Source organism: Bos grunniens, chromosome 17, assembly GCF_055505025.1.
Source record: "Bos grunniens cultivar Pamir isolate PY7600 chromosome 17, Bosgru_T2T1.0, whole genome shotgun sequence".
Classification (NCBI taxonomy): Eukaryota; Metazoa; Chordata; class Mammalia; order Artiodactyla; family Bovidae; genus Bos; species Bos grunniens.
In genome coordinates this window covers 52,503,781-52,522,795 of record NC_141181.1, presented here as the reverse complement: position 1 = coordinate 52,522,795, position 19,015 = coordinate 52,503,781, and the positions used below count along the sequence as shown (strand labels likewise).

Sequence of the window (19,015 nt, the reverse complement as noted above, 5' to 3'; positions counted from 1 at the left end):
TCCAGTGGCAGTGTTTAGTCTAAGCTGGCATTTATCAACCCTGAGTACCAGAACATGAATGGGTGGAAAAAAATATACACACCCAGACCCTGCCTCTGGACATTTGGGTTTAGTCTTGTATCAGCCCTGATAACTTAAAAAAAAAAAAAAGTAGGACTACCTCCCTTTACCCCCTCTGCGCCACCCTGGCAGGGACTGTAGCCATCGACATGGCAAAGGCCGACTCCCTCTGACCCAGCAGTTCTGCTTCTAGTTCATTCTGCAGGCCGATGCACAAGTATGAAAGTGCACAGTGCTGTTTTAGGAAAACTGGAAGCCATCTGTCCACCCGTGGGCCTGGACAAACACAAACACATTACACTCTGTATGGTTGACCAGGGTTCCTCAGGACTGGCATCGACATTTGGGGCTGGAATGTTCTTTGGTATTGGGTGCTGGGCTATGCGTTGTAGGATATTTAGCAACATCCCTGGGGCCTACCCAGGATGGATGACAGCACCCGCACCAGCACCGCCCCCCACCCAGTTGTAACAACCAAAAATGTCTCCAGAGAGTGCCAAATATCTCTGGGGGCCAAAATCACCCTTGGTTGAGACTCAATGTCTCTCATACTGCTGTGGAGTTATATCCGGGGTATTCTAAGGAATGAAAAGTACAGAAGGACGAGTGTATCATATGCTGCCATTTATGTAAAAAGAACAGAAATACATGTTTTTTTACATGACTGCATTACTTTGTCAACAAAGGTCCGCCTAGTCAAGGCTATGGTTTTTCCAGTGGTCATGTATGGATGTGAGAGTTGGACTATAAAGAAAACTGAGCACTGAAGAATTGATGCTTTTGAACTGTGGTGTTGGAGAAGACTCTTGAGAGTCCCTTGGACAGCAAGGAGATCCAACCAGTCCATCCTAAAGGAGATCGGTCCTGGGTGTTCACTGGAAGGACTGATGTTGAAGCTGAAACTCCAATACTTAGGCCACCTGATGTGAAGAGCTGACTCATTGGAAAAGACCCTGATGCTGGGAAAGATTGAGGGCAGGAGGAAAAGGGGATGACAGAGGATGAGATGGTTGGATGGCATCACCGACTCAATGGACATGGGTTTGGGTGGACTCCGGGAGTTGGTGATGGACAGGGAGGCCTGTTGTGCTGCAGTCCATGGGGTTGCAAAGAGTTGGACACGACTGAGCAACTGAACTGAACTGATGTATATTTATTATTTCAGGAAAGACACCCAGGAAACTACCAACACTGGTTACCCCAGGGAAGGGCAGTCAAATGTGATGGAGGGAGTTTGATGGCGGATCAGTTTTGTTGTTGAGTTGCTCAGCCGTGTCTGACTCTTTGCAACCCCCTGGACTGTAGCCTGCTGGGCTCCTCTGTCCATGGGATTTCCCAGGCAAGACTTCTGGAGTAGATTGCCATTTCCTCCTCCAGGGGATCTTCCTGACCCAGGGATCAAACCTGCATCTCCTGCATTGGCAGGCTTTTACACTCTCTGAGAGTAAACTCCAGTAGTTCTAATGGCAGTCAGGTTGGAGAACCACTACTCTAAACCAACATTATCCTATCTGATTATTTTTCTTAGTGATCTGTAAACAGAGTTCATATAGATTCTGTAAACCAACCTGATGATTTCTTAGCACGACACAGTAAAACGTGCAGAAAGCAGCCAGTCAGATGTCCTTGAGTGCTCTGTTGGGAAATGGTATCTCTTTCAAGTCTTGCACCCTAGGTACCCCTTTGGGTGGAGAAAAAGCATTATTTGGGCAAATCCCCAACTTGGCAGTTGCAGACAGGGCATCCGGCTGTCCACCACAGCCCCAGAAGTCAGCCAGACATCAGTGATCCCCAAGCCATCGTCACCCACCACCCTCTCTTTGCCAAGTCTACCCCACCCACCATCCAGCATTCCCTAGCGCTCCATACCCCACTCACAATCCACTTTGGGATCTTTGTCTTCTTCCCAGGGGACTAAGTATTTGATACAGTAAATGCTGAAAAGAAACCAGACGCCAATAAAAAAGAACACACACAAGAACCATTGCAGTGTCTCATCCTTAGCAACTTTGTTTGGTTAGTACTGCATAACTCACAGCAGATTCCAAGGCACTGGCCTTGAACATTGCTACATGCTCTAGGCATTATCAGTAACAAGGTGCAATAGAGAACCACAGGCTCTTGCAAACTTGTCTCCAGTTTCTGGGTGGGAGGACTGTTGTCCCTGTTTTCTGTTGCTTTGTGTCTGAGCCGGGCCAATGTGTCCTGTGGCTTCGGAGGCCCTCCCTGTCTAGTTGATGCATCCTATATATTCTGCTACCACCATGACAATATCATGAACGCAACTAATAAAAACCTACCAGTTCCCTGCCTCCCATGTCAGTATGCCAAATGTGATCATAAAATTTCTACACAAAGAATTTCATACAAAGCGAGTCAAACAGCAACTAGAACGGCAGGTGATGTATCTGGCGAAGCTCGTGTTACTGAAGTTAATGCAAAAGTCGGCCTCCGCTCATGGTCTTATTAAATATATATCTTAAGGGATTGGAGTCATCTATTAGAAACGGTGGTAGCCCTGGTATAAATAATCGTCTCTTTAGAGTTTGGCATCAGTTTTTCAACGTGCTCCCTCGAAGCAGACAGTCTGTTGGAGGGATCAGTTTTGAGGGTGTGACACCCGAGGTGGCCGTGTTTCATGGCAGCCCCTGGGGGTGGGTGGTTCAGGTCCAAGGACAGAGGTGAGTCATGGTCACAGGTGCTGCAGGGCCTCCTGTCCTTGCTCCGTGTAACCGTCATCGCGGTGGCAGTTGGCCCACTGGCCGAAGGTCTCGTGGATGCGCACGTTTCTCTGCGTGTTGGCCAGACGCTTCTTATCTCGGGAGAAGAAGCTAAACCTTTGGGAAGGGAAAGACGGAAATGAGAGGCTGCCCTTGGCTGTGCACGCCACAGGTTTTGCAATTGCCAGGACGTACAGCAGCAAACGTGAGGGGAGCGAATCAACTCAAGGTGTGAAAGAAAAGGTTGGGGGTGCGGGTCAGAGTTATTCCAGAAAGCAGCGGGGGGCTGATTCTGCATGTGACCGTCACGGTACCTTGGAGGTGACACAGTGTGAGCAGGGCGTGCGCGTAGGTGATGTGTGATGTACCTCCCCCCTTAAGCACTGAAGGGGATTTCTCCTCCTTAGCAGTGGAAATAAAAGCTACTGGAAACATACGTCATGGGTTTCTTTACCTCGATGATGCAGAGAAAGGAATACTCAGAAGCCATATGAAATGTAAGATGATTCAGATGTAAAGAGATGAATGTTTTAAAGTAAATATGTATTTATGTGACGTGAACTGGGAAGCTAGATAAGTAGCACCTCAAAGTCCAAATTTCATGGATATTTCTACTGCTTAGAATGAACTGAAAGTAGGTAGTTAAGAGATTAAAATACATATTAAGAAAAAGTAATAGTACACATGTGCACTGATTAGATAAACACTGTGAATACAGACTGTGAAAGAAATTTGGAAACATCAATTTGGACAAGTGACAAGAAGTGATCTAATGGTGAGAGCCTTTAGAAGTTGTCACAGTTACTATCTGCATGGCTACAGTAGACCATGAAGTCTTTTTCAAATAGCTGTGACTGTTGCTCACTGATCAATCAGAGCGAACCATCAGATGCCTGAATGATAAAAGTGGAAAGCTCAGGCCAAAAGCCGACAAAGTGGCCTGCTTGAAACAAAGTCAGCTTAAACGCCACCTCAACAGAGTCGAGGACCCAGGGCAGTCAACCCGAGTTGGCCCACATTGAGTATTTCCGATAAGTCCTTTCTAAGCTGCCAACTGTCCTCCTGTACTCCCAGCTTCTAATTAAAGATGATTTCTAGTCTTACTAAGTTCCTCTACTCTTGAATTTTGGTTTTTGAACTTGGTCAGAGTTATAGTAATTCAGTTATGTTTTCTGAGAGCAGGAATAGGAAGGAACCCCTGAGAAATCAAAGCTTCAACTATTTTTAGTTCCCTCTGTCTGTTTACCTATTAGGTTTTATTGTTTGTTTTGTTTCTGTTTTTTTGGTGCTGTGGCCTATGGAGTTCAGTTTCAATCACATTTGGGTGAAAATGATTTTCCTATTCTGTGGTTACTGGATCCTACAATCACTTCCTACCTAGAATGAAGTAGTCTTTCACTGTAAAGCTGGGGCAAGCAAAGTCTGCCTGGAGAAATCCTCTGTACTAGCTAAAGTCTCTCTCTCTCTTTTAACGATGTCTTCTTGGACTGTTTTTGTTTGTTTGTCTTTAAACTTTTTACTTTGTACTGCGGTATAGCTGATTAACGATGTTGTGATAGTTTCAAGTGAACAGCGAAGGGACTCAGGCATGTATATGTAAAGCCTCTTTTTCTTCCTGCAGCCAATATATGTACTGGCAAATGAAGGAATGACTCTCATTCTGGGTTATTTGAGAGCTCTTTCTGTAATGTAATCGAAGCAATTAAGCTGGCCAGAAATATAGCAGCATTCATCACTGATACATATCATGTCTGCCTGATTCAAGCAGGAAAGCCACTTGCCACTTCCTGTCTAAGGGGACACAGAAAGAATCAAGACAAAGTCCCCTCTTCTGCTTTTCCTGTTAACAAGCTCAAACGGCTTGCTGACGATGGCTTGGCAAAACAAAGCAGTTTAGAAAGCCAGGGTGTGAAGATCGAAAAACACAGGGTTAGTGTCACTCGGGGTGGGTCATGATGGGTGTGGCTTACTGACCCGTCATTTAAAGGACCTTCTTTACTGGATCATGGACAAGGTGGTTTTAGAATGGAAACAGAAAAGACAAAAAGAATTATCGGTGACAGAGCCCAGAATTCCAAGGCCTCACTCGTGCAGATGGAGCGTTCATGAGTGGCACGTTTGAAATCACACTCAACACCCACTTCAAATGGGAACACGCAGGGGGATGGCCATGCAGCTAAAGGGGCCAGAGGAGACAGGCCAGCCCCAGCGATAGCCGCAGCAGACACTGCAAAGGCACAGCTCAAGAGGAAACCAGAAAAAAATCCAGTGCCTACGAGGGACACAAGTCGTCGGACAGGCTGCAGGGTGGGGTCATCTATTATCAGTCCGGCTGCTACCATGGGCATTATGGCTGTAAAGATCCTGGTTAGAAAAGTACAGATAGACACAGAGAAGATAAAAACAGGGGAGGTTGGGACTTCCCTGGTGGTCCAGCGGCTGAGACTTCGCGATCCCAATGCAAGGGGCCCCGGGTTCGACCCCTGGTCAGGAAACTAGATCCCACATGCTGTAACTAAGAGTTTCCATGCCTCCACTAAAGATCCCGCATGCTGCAAAAAAGACTCAGTGGAGCCCAATTAAAAAAACAAGGGCAAGGTGTGAAAAAGAAACACTCTCCACAGACAGGTCAGCTGAAGGGTTTGCTTATGGTTTACGTGGAACTGTGCTGCCCACCTACCACCCCGCCTCTGTGCATATTTTGGAAAGTCCTAACCCGTAGCTCAGAATGTGACCTTATTTAGAAATAGAACCCTTGCAGATGTAACTAGTTTTGGTGAGGTCATACCAGAGTAGGGTGGCCCCAGCCCAATACAACTGGTGTCCTTATAAAGGGGGACGTGTGGACACAGACATGCATACAGGAAGAAGGCCACGTGAAGATGAAGACAAAGTTTGGGGTGATGCTTCTATGAGTGAACAAAGGCCAAAGATGGCCAGCAAACCACCAGAAGCTAGGAGAGAGGCATGGAGAAGACGATCTCTCTCAACCCTTTGAAGGAACAGACCCCGCCGAGCACCCTGATCTTGGACGTCTAGCTTTCAGAACTGTGAGACAATACATCTCTGTTGTTTAAACCAGCTTGGTTTGTGGTACAGCAACCCTAGCAAATGAATAGCATGTGACAACCACGTAGGGAAGACAGGCTGGCCTCAAGGGCTGAAAACACAGGCCTGGATGTGAAGAACGGTAGATCAAAACCTCCTGTGGGATTCAGTGGTGACATCCGTGGGCATCTTCCAGCCCGTCTCCCCCACCCGCCACAAACTGCAGGCTTTGTATCCTGAAGGCAGCCAGGGGAGACGCAGGAGAGAAGATGAGGCAGCCAGGATGGGCCGGGCAGGAGACAGGCTGCATAATCGCTCCCCTGGATGAGCCAGAGCCTACTCGGCAAGCTCTGGGAGACAGTGGCTGACAGGGAAGCCTGGCGTGCTCCATGGGGTTGCAGAGAGTCGGACACAACTTAGCCACTGAACAACAAACAGTAATGAATGCTCATCAGTTCCTTGTCTGGGCAAGGAAAATGAAGAAACTCCAACCACGTCTCCAGAACTTATTTTGAACAGCTTGGTTTTGTTTTTGTTTGTTTTTTTAAAGAGGTTGGCTGGGGAAAAGATATAATAATATGATGATCTCAAATGAGGTTTGAGAATTCTGTCTGGATCACTTTTCATGCAACTCCCCAAAGTAGCTGGGAGCTGGCATCTCAGCAGAACCGATCTGAACGGCTTCTCATGGTGACAGTGAGGGGCTTCCTACTGAATGGGCCCAGTCCACAGAGGCCAGGCTAGCGGGCATCATTAGCTTCTCGGCCATAAGGCTCTGCATTCACCTTTATGCTCTCTCTAGCATAACAGGGAGCCCCCACAGACACAGTCGTTGTTTGGGGGATGGCCCCAGATATGCGGGCTGGGTATTTTTCCTGGATAGATGTTTGCCTGCTGGGAAATGCTGGACTTCATTTGGGGCCCAATCAGGGGCCAGACTGATGCATTAGGGCCTTGGGACACCTGGCGGGGAGGCAGGAGGGGGTTCTGGTTGAGCTACTCTGTGGGTCTCGCTGGGATCCCTGACATGGACGGCGCCCCCTCCCCTCCCCATTCCAGGTGCCTCCCTGCATAAGCCACCTCCTCCAAAGGGACAGCCACTGCCATGAAAAAAGACTGGCTTGTTTTGGTCAAAAGTTATATCCTGGATACAATGTAGCTGGTTTCAAGCTCCCACCAGCCCCCACCACCGCCCCACCCTGCAACAATTATTTCTGGAAGACTCAAAGCAAATGAGGTTCTAACAGTGGCATTTCAGGCAGTGCAATGGGCGGCTGTGAAGAAGTTATTTCTGGGCTGCAGTGAGCAGGGTGGCAGGTAGGAGGACAGGGAGAGATTGCACCGTTGTCACTACCGTTGGATACTCAGGTGACCACCTGCTTCAAGGGCCAGCTTTTCTGGTGTGTGAGGCCAGCTGTTCTGATTGCAGCTTCCCTGGCTGAGCCTCTGTGCCCACTACCAGCTGGTCAGCCCCCTTCCTCCGCTCAGCAGCCCTGTGTGTGCCTGTCAGCCCGTGATGGAGAGCTGCGAGTGACACAAAGGGGGCGCTGGTGCCTGGTGTCCACTGGGGACGAGGGTGGAGCCACTCAGGCGCTCCCTCGTGACCTTCCCAGGCAGTGCCAGCCCAGACTCTCTGGCCAGCAGCTGCTCAATCACAAGCTATTCTTGGAACGTCCTCTGGGCACTCTGTTTGGACAGGCAGTTGGAGTTTCTGGTTCCCTCGACCAGTTCAGCCCAGAAATGTAGACTCTGGAGTCTTTGGCTGGTGGTGCATTTGAAAGATAAGGGAACTGGGCAGTCAGCCCATAGCTGGTGACTCGGGAAGTGGGGGAGGTAAAGAAAAGGAGGGGCAGGGAGGCCGAATGAGGCAGTTGGGGCAAGCACAGGGCTGGGTGGCAAAACAAGGCATGGGTTCCAATCCATCCCAACTTTGATCCTTCCCAGCAAGTGATCGCAGTGAAGTCAGTGGGCTTCCCTGGGCCTCAGTTTCCTCATCTGAGAAATGGTGCTAACAGTCCCAGCTCTGAATCTCCCGACAGGGCAGAACCTCCAAGGTATTAAATAGTTACTGCTTACTCATTGGTGGGTGGGGAAAGTGGTGGAGAGCAGGAAGCTGAGCTGGAGAAGAGCTGTGAGCTGCACTAAAAAGGCTGTGTCGGGATTTCCCGACGCACTGGACACCGTGGTCCAGTGGCTGGGATGCTACGCTCCCAATGCGGAGGGGCCCGGGTTCCATCCCTAAGTCAGGCAACTAGATCCCAAGTGCCACATCTAAGACCTGGAGCAGCCAAGTAAATTAAAAAAAAAAAAAAAGCTGTATGACTAACATTCCACAAAAGCCAGGACAAAGGGACCAGACAGACCCAGATGGGTGCCTGAGAGTGAAGGATGGAGAGGGAGACAGGCGTGGAACCATCTTAAGAATGGCCACTCCCTTCCCTGGTCTCCAGGGAAGATCCATTTCTGCCCCAGGCTCTGAGCTCGTGGTCACCCTGATGCAGCTTCCGGTCAGCGGCCGAGGCGGACAAAGGCGACTGCTGTCCTGTCTGGGCTGGTCAAAAGCCTTTTGTGCCAGTTTGATCTCCCACTTATCCCCTAGAAGACCGGGGCAGCCATGGGACTAGCCACCTGCACCCCATGGAAGAGAGAATCTGAATTCCCTCTCCCTCTCTGTCTCTGGCTCCCAGATTCCAGCTGCTTCTCCAGCCAGGCTCAGACCCCAGGTCTTGCTGAGCAACCAGAGGCCAAACTAAAGGGGAAATGGGGTTTGAGAACAGAGTCCTTTCCGGAACAATCTGGGAAAAAAGAGGACCAGACACGACAGCCAACTCAAGTGTCTGTAGAAGAACTAGTAGAAAAAAGAGTGTTGGCTAATTCTGATTCCTTTCCTCTGGATTTTACCTAGTTTGCCATTTGCAAAGACCAACACTTAATTACCTGTTTTAGAGAGAGGGGGCTGGAGTGGAAAACTAGAAAGTCAGAACCACACTGCTTCAGAAGGAAGCCTTAGAATTACACGTGACTTGGAATTACAGTGCCGGAGATGCTGTACATGCAGTGCTGGTGGAGCAGAGGTGATGGAAAGGTCTGGCTGTTAAAGGGAAGGAGCTGCTGAGGGAAGAAGATGTTGCTCTCTTGGTCTTATCCTTCCCTTAGCCAAGGGAGGGACTGTGTGAGCTCATAAACGTTTTCTCTACTTCCCCAGGATTTAAGCCAAAGCATGTAAGATCACTTCTGCTTGTCCTAGGGCTTCCTTGGTAGCTGAGATGGTAAAGAATCTGCCTGCAATGCAGGAGACCCGGGTTTGATCCCTGGGTTTGGAAGATCCCGTGGAGAGGAAATAGCTACCCACTCCAGTATTCTTGCCTGGAGAATTCCATGGACAGAGGAACCTGACAGGCTACAGTCCATGGGGTTGCAAAGAGTTGGACATGACAGAGCAAATAACACTTTCTCTTTTCACTTTCTGCTCATCCTTACATGCAAGTGGGGCTGGAGGACAGATCAGGGTCTCAGCGAAAGGAATCCCACTTCTTACCAAGCACTGGATGGGAAATCTTAACCAAAGATACTGAGTACATCAGAGAATCAAGACCAAAGGGCTCCTTCTCCCCAAAGATGAGGTTACAGTGAACGCTGGTTACTTCTGTCTGCTCAGCAAACTGATCTTGCTTGGGGTCTGTCCCTCCCTTAACTTCTCTGTGGGAACTGGATGCAGTTAAAGCTGCTCCAAGCTTCAGGTGTGAGAAACAGACCAGACCAGACCTATGGATGCACTGCCCTGTGATTGGCTTAGGGGGTGGTCATGTGACCTGGTCAGAGCCAATGAGACTCAATTCTGTGACCCTGTGGGAGATTCTCTTTTCCCACTGAAGTTTCATACCAGAAAGCAGAAGCCTGAGCTGATGGTGGCTGTACTGCCACCCAAGAATACAGCACACAGAAAGGAAAACTGGGGTAGAGGTGGAGGGAACGAGGCAAAGCCCTGATGACAAGGCCTGGATCCAGCTGAATCTAAAGCCAAGATGACCTGAAAATTGTTAGTTGCTTGACCAACAGTTTATCTTAAGTTACTTACAGGTGCGTTTCAAGTGCCATCAGAAGATTACAAACTAATACATGGCCAACATGGTGTTGAGATCCAGAGGAGGCCTATCAATGAATAGTTCCAAGCTTCACCCCCAGGAAATATTTATCCCTAAGCAGAACTGGGGACCACCCCCCCCAAATCCAGCAGACGGAGGGCCAACGTGTGAAGCTGGCCAAGAGTGGCTTGGAAGAAACCCACATCTTTAACCCCACACTCTACAGGGAGGCCAGCCTTTCCCAGGGCCCAACATTTGAACAAGTCATCCGTTTCTAAGGGCAAAACAAAAACCAACCCAGGGACTTCCCTGGCGGTCCAGTAACCACTGGACTTCTAACATAGAGGGTGCAGGTTCGATCCCTGGTTGGGGACCTAGGATCCCACATGCCTCAAGGCCAAGAAACCAAAACATAAAACAGAAGCAATATTGTAACAAATTCAATAAAGACTTTAAAAATAGTCCACATGAAAAAGAAAATCTTAAAAAAAAAAAAAAAAGACTGTACTTCCAATGCAGGAGGTGTGGGCTCAGTCCTTGGTCAGGGAACTAAGATCCCATACGCCGCCCAGCTCAATCAAAAACCCAAACCAAATAAAACCAAACAAAAACTAAAAGCAGAAGGTCCAGCAGTTACACACACTTTGCATTCCCTTCCCATCCCTCAACGCTGAGGCTTAAGTCAATTCACAGGATAAGAACTAGTCAAGGATTTTCAAACATAAATGGGCTTTAAAGTTTGAGGCATCCACGTAACACCCCAATTCCCCTCTCCAAACATCCCAGCTAGCTTTCCAACCCAGGCCACTTGCTTTCACAAAGCTTCTACCAGGGTTTGTGTGGAAGAACTGAGGCCTCTTTTACAATAAGTTGTAAGGCTGAGAGCCAGGAAGACCCTCTTAGGGGAGAACAGGAGGCCACAAGACAGCTGGGAGTGGGAGGCCCTGCTGCAGTTTAAAATGGGAACTGTGGGCTAGGTGCCTGGGTTTGAACCCTGACTCTGCTTCTTGTTAGCTGTATGACCCTGGGCAGGTGACTGACTTCAGTGCCTCAGTTTCCTTAATTGTAAAATGGGAATGACAATACCCCCACCTCACAGGGCTACTGGAAAAGACCCTGATGCTGAGAAAGACTGAGGACAGAAGGAGAAGGGGGCGACAGAGAATGGGATGGTTGGATGGCATCACTGACTCAATGGACATGAGTTTGAGCAAACTCTGGAAGATAGTGAAGGACAGGGAAGCCTGGCGTGCTGCAGTCCATGGGGTCGCAAAAAGTTGGACGTGACTGAGCGACTGAACAATAACACAGGGCTATGGTGAGGACTCAATCTGCCGGGACAGTACTGGGCACATAGTACATTCTTAGTAGATATTAGCACATAGTAGGTTCTTGGTAGATATTAGCTAATGAGACTAGAGCTTTAACCCTTTACCTGAAGGGTTGCAGGGGTCAATGAACCAAAAACTGTTTGCAAAATTGTATGATTTCCTCCCCCAACCTCTCCAGGAAATGGTCTGCAACCTCTCATCTGAGTCTCAAAGGAGTCTTTTGATGCGAGGATCCCTGAAGTAGCTTTAAGTCTAGTTGAGGGCAACGACTAGGTTGCTCTTTTTCTTGTGTATTCCCCACAGCAACCAGGACCTGGCTCTGCATGTATTATGCACCAATGAATACTTAATAGAGAGATGGAGGGACAGATAAAGTCATCACAGAAAAGCATAGATAGGGTGGACCTGGGGCCATTCGGACATCTCAGAGCTGGGGTTTCAAGCCCTTAAGATGCACAAACCTTCCCCACCACGCAGTATTTCAGAGACATGCCCCACCTGATACACTCAAGCAAGCCCTGAGCGTCAGCCATAGGTCCCAGCCCTTTCCCGCACTCTCAGCCTTCCCCAAACCTCTCTGCCCAGGGACCAACCCCCATCCCCCTAGGAGGAACTCAGCCTTCAAGGTATAGAGGTGAACGCCAAGTCAAGGGCTAGGCCCAAAGTGCCCCAGGGTTAGGTCCATCTCGGCGGAAGGTGGTTAGTGACAAGCCCCGGCCTGGAGCAGGTGCCCAGGAGAAGTGAGAGGTCATGTGAACCACCAGCTCAGCCGGCAACGAGCAGCTCCAGATACCGGAAGCGCAGCACTTACAGTCGCTTGATCCCAGACTCGGGCTGGGGAGACATTCTCTGGTGGGCAATGGGTGGAGGTTGGGGTATTTGATTCTCCTCTTCGATTTCTTCACTGGAAGGAGTTGAGAGACATGAGATTAGAGAGTCAACAATTCCATGAAAGCTGGAATATTTCAAGGGCACTGTCTGGTGGTCTGAGAGGGCACATACTTTTACAAAGGAGTGATAATAAGGGACCCAGGAGGACAACAGTGGCCTTCGCCCCACAAGCTCTCTGCCTCAGGGGCTGGCTTCTGGAATGGCCAGTTAAGAGGAAGGATATGTCCCGGAGGCAATGCACACAGGTGTCTGCAGCCCCTTTGGCCCAGTTGGCCATGAGTGAGAAATTTCAGGAAGGTACCCACATCTCTACTTTAAGTTTACTTTGGAGAGTCTAGCCAAATAGAATGATTTCCTATTTCCTATTCTTTCCAAATGTTTCCTTGTCTCCATGCCTTTGCGATTCATTCTGCCTGGAATATGCCACCCACATCTCCCATATCTAAGAAGTACCCTGTCCTTTAGAGAAGGCCCAGTTCAAATGCCACCTCCTCCAGGAAGCCTTCCTGATTTCCACCCCATCCCCAAGCCAGAAGAGATTTCTCTCTTTTTCAAGCAGCCAGTGCACACACTGTCATAAAACTTTCTTACGTGGCAGACTCGCAGTGGGTTTTCAATAAGCATGTATGGCATTGTATTTTCTCTGATGTCTTATCTTCCCTACAAGGGCAGGGACCACATTGGTCCTTCCTTCCAGTTTTCTATTCAACAGGCACTTGTGCACCTACTCTGGGCTAAGCTGCCTCCTGAGTGCTGGGAACTTAGTCATGAACAAGACAAGTAAGGTTTCTGGTGCCATGATGGTGCAGTCTGGTGTGGAAACAGACAATAAAACCAGCACGTTCCGGAACAGGAGAATGTGAAATGGTGAAAAAAGCCATGAAGAAAGTAAAACTGAGGGGGGTGTGGGACTTCCCTGGTGGTGCAGTGAATAAGAATCCGCCTGCCAGTGCAGGAGGACATGGGTTGACCCCTGGTCAGGGAAGATTCCACAGGCTGTGGAGCACTAAGCCCGCATGAGGGCCCGAGAGCCAAAAGTACTGAAGCCTGTGCTCCACAATGAGAAGCCTGAGCACCACAACGAGGAGCAGCCCCTGCTTGTTGCAACTAGAGAAAGCCTGCACAAATCGATGAAGACACAGCACAGCCAAAAAGAAAGCAAAACTGAGTAAAATGAGAGACTGTGACTAGGGCAGAGCACTCCTTGAAGGGGCGGCGATGGTGAAGGAAGGCCTCTCTCAGGATGTGACACCCGACCCAAACCCTGTGTGACCAGGAGCCAACTACGGGAAGAGTCATGCAGAATGTTTTTCCAGCTGCAGGAGCAGCATGTGCAAAGGTCCTGAAGTTACCTGAACCGAGCAAGGTGTGTTTTGAGGAACCAATAGAAGGGCAATGTGTACAAAGCTGGGGCTTCCCAGGTGGCGCTAGTGGTAAAGAACCCACCTGCCAATGCAGGAAACATGAGACATGGGTTCGATCCCTGAGTTGGGAAGATCCCCTGGAGAAGGGAATGGCAACCCACTCCAGTATTCTTGCCTGGAGAATCCCATGGATAGAGGAGCCTGGCAGGCTACAGTCCACAGGGTCACACAGAGTTGGACACAAGTTGAGCGACGAAGCACATGTACAAAGCTGAACGAGTATGAGGTGGCATGGTATGAGACAGTTGTTTAAGTCGGAAAAGTGCTGTGCATAGGACTTTGCAGGAGAATGGGAATGTTTTTCTTCACTGTTCAATATGTGGCCATCAGCCACAAGTGCTAATGGAACACTTGAAATGTGGTGAGTGCCACTGAGGAACTGAATTTTACATTTTACTTAAGTTTAATGCATTTAAATAGCCACACATGGCTAGTGGCTACTGTATGTGCAAGGACTTCATTGATCACGGATGAACTAAATGATCAAAAATATTAGGCTGGGTAGCTCCATCATCTCTGTTAATTTTTTTCCTTTTTATCCCCCACCATCTCTTATCTGTAATTCCCAAATCCAAACAGCTCTAAAAACCAAAATTCGCTTTTTTGGTCATTCATTTGGTGGCAAACTCTGAAATGAAATCTCGTGAGGCTGTTTATCATCTTGACTGATCCCACTGATTTCGTATGAATGTTCACATCTTTTGCTGCAAAAATATTCTTTTGTTTGATTTGGGGGGAGCTGCCCCAGAACTCACATGTAGTAAAGATCATAAGGTAATACAGTATTTATAATATTCCTTTTTAACTGCTGGAAAAGTTCTGAATTATAAGAGGAATCTGAGCCCCAGTTTCAGAAAGGAATTCTGAGTTGGTATGTAAGTGCTTCAGGCCAGCGACGATGCCCACAATGAACACAGGTGCAGTCCTTGTCTTCCAGGTGTGAATTTGTCCCCAGACTCTGAACAACCTCAGAATGGAGCCAGCCTGGGAGCTCCGCGGAACACTCACCTCTTATAGTATGCCAGCTCTTCTTGCAACAAAAACACCTTGGACTTGAGCTCATTCCTTTCATGTAGCACGTCCCGCAGCTCCTGCAGTGTGAACCGGGGGCGGTTGGGGTCCTTGAGATCCATGGCTACCTTCTCCGCCTCGGAGACACACTCTTCTCCGCCCAGCTCCGCCTGGAGGGGGCAGAGATGCTGCTAATGAATTCCTGGCCACAGCCACTAGCACCCACTCTGCATCCTGCCGGAGCCTGAATTTCCCACCCTCCCCAGGGCCTGAGCAGCTTGCCGAGGGCGCTATTTTAAGAACTTGCGGGCGGCCTCTGCTCACGTTCTGTGCAGTCAGCATTCATCCTTGGGGAGAGCACAGCCAGTGGCCACCTGTGCACTGTTTGCCTTCTCAATACCCAGACCCACAGTCCCATTGCCTCCCCAGTTGACTCAGGGTTTTAATTACAAATAACACTAAAAGGCGTCAGAGGAGAAGAAACGCAATGCTCCCCCAGTGCCACCGTCCTCGTAAGTCTGCCTGATTTCCCTTCCCCATGTTCTTGCTTCATTTTCTAACCAATTGGCATATTCAGTCCTGTCTGACTCTTTGCAACCCCATGGACTCTAGCCTGCCAGGCTCCTCCGTCCATGGAATTACCCAGGCAAGAATACTGGAGTGGGCTGCCATTTCCTCCTCCAGGGGATCTTCCCATCCTGGGAATCAAACCCGAGCGTATTGTATCTCCTCTCGTGTCCACTGCGCCTCCTAGGAAGCCCTTACTAACGGAGGCTACTGCTAATTTGGCCAAAGTCGCTGGAATCAGATCCAGTGTGCCATTCTCTATTCCTTTTTTCTTTGATAACAAGTTGTACACAGTTTCCTATTTGTTACTAGCCTTTTGGCCTTCCCCAGGGGTGGCGGGGATCTATTCACTGGCATTCCGTGGAAGCCCTGGTAGGGGTGGAGGTGGGAGGTTAATGTTGCAGCCATTTATGTCTCTTCCACGTGGATCACACAGATGGATCCTAGTCTGCTAAGTTTCCAGACCCAAACCCCACACTCCTGCTCTCTTCCACAGCAAGGAGTTTTGTGGTTGTTTTTCCTAATTGTGATAAAAATCCACTTAACATAAAATCTCCATTTTAAAATGCACAATTCAGGGATTTCCCTGGTGGTCCAGTGGTTAAGCTTCTGCACTCTCAGTGCAGGGGGCCCAGGTTCAATCCCTGGTTGGAGAACTAAGATCCTACATACCACTTGGCATGGCCAAAAATTAAAAAGAAAATAAAATTCAATATAAAAAATCAAAACCCTGTTAAAAATAAAACGCACAATTCCATGATGCTAGATGGCACAATGGTAAAGAACCTGCCTGCCAATGCAGGAGACTCAGGAGACACAGATTCAATCCCTGGGTCGGGAAGGTCCCCTGGAGAAGGAAACAGCAACCCACTCCAGTATTCTTGCCTGGAGAATTCCATGGAGAGAGGAGCCTGGCGGGCTACAGTCCATGGGGTCACAGAGAGTCGGACACGACTGAGCGTGCATGCGTGTAGCACGTTCTTGGTGCAGTGCAACCACTTCTAACTGGTTTCAAAACATTTTCCAGAGGAAACTCCACACCCATCAGCAGTCCCCCTTTCCCCAGCCTCTGGCAACCACCATCTGCTTTCTGTTTCTCTATGAGTCTGCCTTTTCTGGACATTTTCTAGAAATGAAATCATATATGTGGCTTTTGGTGACTGGTTTCTTTCACTCATGTTTTCAAGATTCATCTACATTGTAGCCCGTATCAGCACGTCATTCCTTTTCATTGCTAAATAATATTCCACTGAGTGAATAGACCACATTTTGTTTATCCTTTTATCCACTGATGGACATCTAAATTGCTTCTACCTTTCGGTAAATGAACAATGCTGCCATGAGCATCTGTGTGTGAAGATTTGTTTGAACACTTCAGTTCCTTGGGGTATACATCTAGGAGTGGAATTGCTGGGTCATATGGTGACTCTATGTTTAACTTCTGGAGGAACTGCCAAACTGTTTTCCACAGTGGCTGCCCCCTTTTACATTCCTGTAAGCAGTGTAGGAGGGGTTTGACATTCTCCACATCCTTGCCAACATTTTTTTCTTTTTTTGATAGCAAGGAAGTTTTTGCAAGCTTTCCAGGTCCAAGCTGGCCGTATCAGCAGGTGGCCCATACTCTACAGGCAGTGTACAATTCCTGACAGCCTTGCATTGCCAATGTCCCATGATTGTCCAGAAGGAGTGGACAAAAGCTTAGGACAACAGTTGGAAAACTTTGGACCAAGGGAAAGGGATTGAAATACAGAACTGGCTCCCCACCCCACCAAAACCCCACAGAAGCACAAGGAGAAAGGGACTCCAGCCTAGATGGGCCAGGTGGCTGAAGGACTACAGGAGGCAGAGCTGAGATGCCTCACGTCTGGAGAGAGTCGGGGACGTGCTGTTCTGGGAGAGGACAGTTGAAAGGAGACACCACCCACCAGAGGAGATCAGGTGACGGCAGAGCCACCCGGCAGGCGTGGGATGGGAAGCGGGTCTGAGCCGGAGTCAGCGCGAGCAGGGGCAGCAGGGGAGGGGTCTGGAGGCGGCGGGAAACTGAAACCTGACACACGCCGCCCACCCAAGCCAGCTGAGAGGGGCCCCTTCCTGCCCAAGAACTGGGGAGGAGACAGGGGATTAACACCCCAGGAAGGCACTCTAAGGTGGTCACTGATGCCACACCTGCAAAGGACTGTGTTCTCAGGGTACATCTTCAAAGGGTTTTGGTTTTTTTTTTTTTTGGCTGTACCATTGGCATGTGGGATCTTAGCTCCCCAACTAGGGATTGAACCTGCGCCCCTGGCATTGGAAGCATGGAGTCTTAACCACTAGACCACCAGGGAAGTCCATCTTCAGTGTTTAACTCCCTCTGCAGAGCCTTTGGGGCCGCTCCTTGGACCACCTGATGACCATACATTCAGACAGTATCCTCTACCCAAGACCATGTAGAACAAATGCTTAATACACAGCAAGCACTCACTAATGGCAGTTCTCTTCTCTTCCTCTGCCCAGGTTAACCACAGAGCATCCTCGGAGGTGTGTGTGTGTGTGTGTTAGTCACTCAGTTGTGTCCAACTCTTTGCAACCCCATGGACTGTAGCCTGTCAGGCTCCTCTATCCATGGATTTTCCAGGCAAGAAGACAGGAGTGCGTTGCCATTCTCTTCTCCAGGGGATCTTCCCAATCCAGGGATCAAACCCAGGTCTAATAGTCACTTAATATGACTGAGCACCAACTTTGTGCCTGCTGGTCACTGAGCTAATAAGACGAATCAGACAGGTGGAGGTGGAGGAAAGATACACACAAATAGAAATTTATAAGATAATATAATGAAAGGTGCAAGGACATCAATTCTGAGGAGGACCACAGAAGATGTTACTGCAGATGTGGTCTCTGTGCACAGGGTCTTGAGGGATGTGTAGGAGTTCACCAAGAACTCTGGGCCCACCCCAGTGGCCCCACTTCCACCCCACCCGCCTTTTATTTGATTCTGTGTTCTAAAACTCCTTTGAAGTAGTTGCCAATTGTTTTAGATCAGGAGATTTCACATTGAAGTTTGGGTTTCGGGCTTCTTTTTGGGAAAAACATTGGAAAACTAGGTCACATGGAGTCTACATGGCAACACTGGGCTGATGCTGTGTGGCAGCTACGTCCTTTTATGCGCTGTTTCCAGGGCTGCACACTCATCTCTCCTTTTTCCCTCTCTGCCTAGATGCCATAGGTGTTAAAAGCTGTAGACAGAAATCTCAGGCTCACACACTCCCTTCCAGCCCTTCCTTCAAACAACCCAGGCTCTTACACTCGCTGGGCAAGTCCCCTGCCTCTTTCTGTCTCTGGGAAGTGCCAGCTGACAGATGATCACATGCCTGGGGAAGACATAAAGCCCTTCAGGAGGGGTCCCAACCCCTCACTTTCCCAGAGGGCTCTGGGCAAGCTGCCTGCTCCTTTCCAGGCCTGTTTCCCCAGTGAGCCCTAAAAAACCCATTAATATTTCTAAGGGGTCTTCCCACGCCTACATCAGGCATTCTTATGAATACAGGCTTTCAGGGTATGGTAGTTCCCTGCTCACCTCCATGGGCTGTCCTCACCCAAGACACCAAAGGGCTTGCTCAGAACCTGAGTTCTTTATCTCTGGCAAAAAGACAGTTCTTTTATCAGAGGAACAACCTGATCCCCTTAGAGCTTGAGAGATGCCGAGACAGGTGTGGAAAAAAAGTCCTGATTTCTGGGACTGCCGCCTGGAAGTGCAGAAGAGGATGGGACTGGGGCTTCAGCTTTTCCGGAGGCCACCAGGCACTGCTGCAGTGCCCTGGGCAGCCCAGTCCTCGAGAGACATGGCCAAGGCTCTTCCCAACATGGCAATCGGGTCAATCGGCAGCGAGCCTTCTAGACTT

General features: G+C 49.0%; 1 protein-coding gene across 4 annotated transcripts in view; it reads right to left on the bottom strand.

Moving 5' to 3' along the window:
* Positions 1 to 2,044: 2,044 nt before the first annotated feature.
* RILPL1 (Rab interacting lysosomal protein like 1) overlaps positions 2,045 to 19,015 on the bottom strand; it is a 42,401-nt gene continuing 25,430 nt past the window's right edge. Inside the window, exons 5-9 of one of the 4 annotated variants that reach the window (XM_086347337.1) lie at positions 14,568 to 14,740; positions 12,056 to 12,148; positions 5,057 to 5,144; positions 4,755 to 4,778; positions 2,045 to 2,897 (exon numbers count right to left, since the gene is read on the bottom strand). In XM_086347337.1, coding sequence (XP_086203463.1) covers positions 4,776 to 4,778; positions 5,057 to 5,144; positions 12,056 to 12,148; positions 14,568 to 14,740 — 357 coding nt within the window. In that variant the 3' untranslated portion in view covers positions 2,045 to 2,897; positions 4,755 to 4,775. The remainder of the gene's footprint in view (positions 2,898 to 4,754; positions 4,779 to 5,056; positions 5,145 to 12,055; positions 12,149 to 14,567; positions 14,741 to 19,015) is intronic. The other 3 variants (XM_086347336.1, XM_086347334.1, XM_086347335.1) reach the window with 3 other exon arrangements.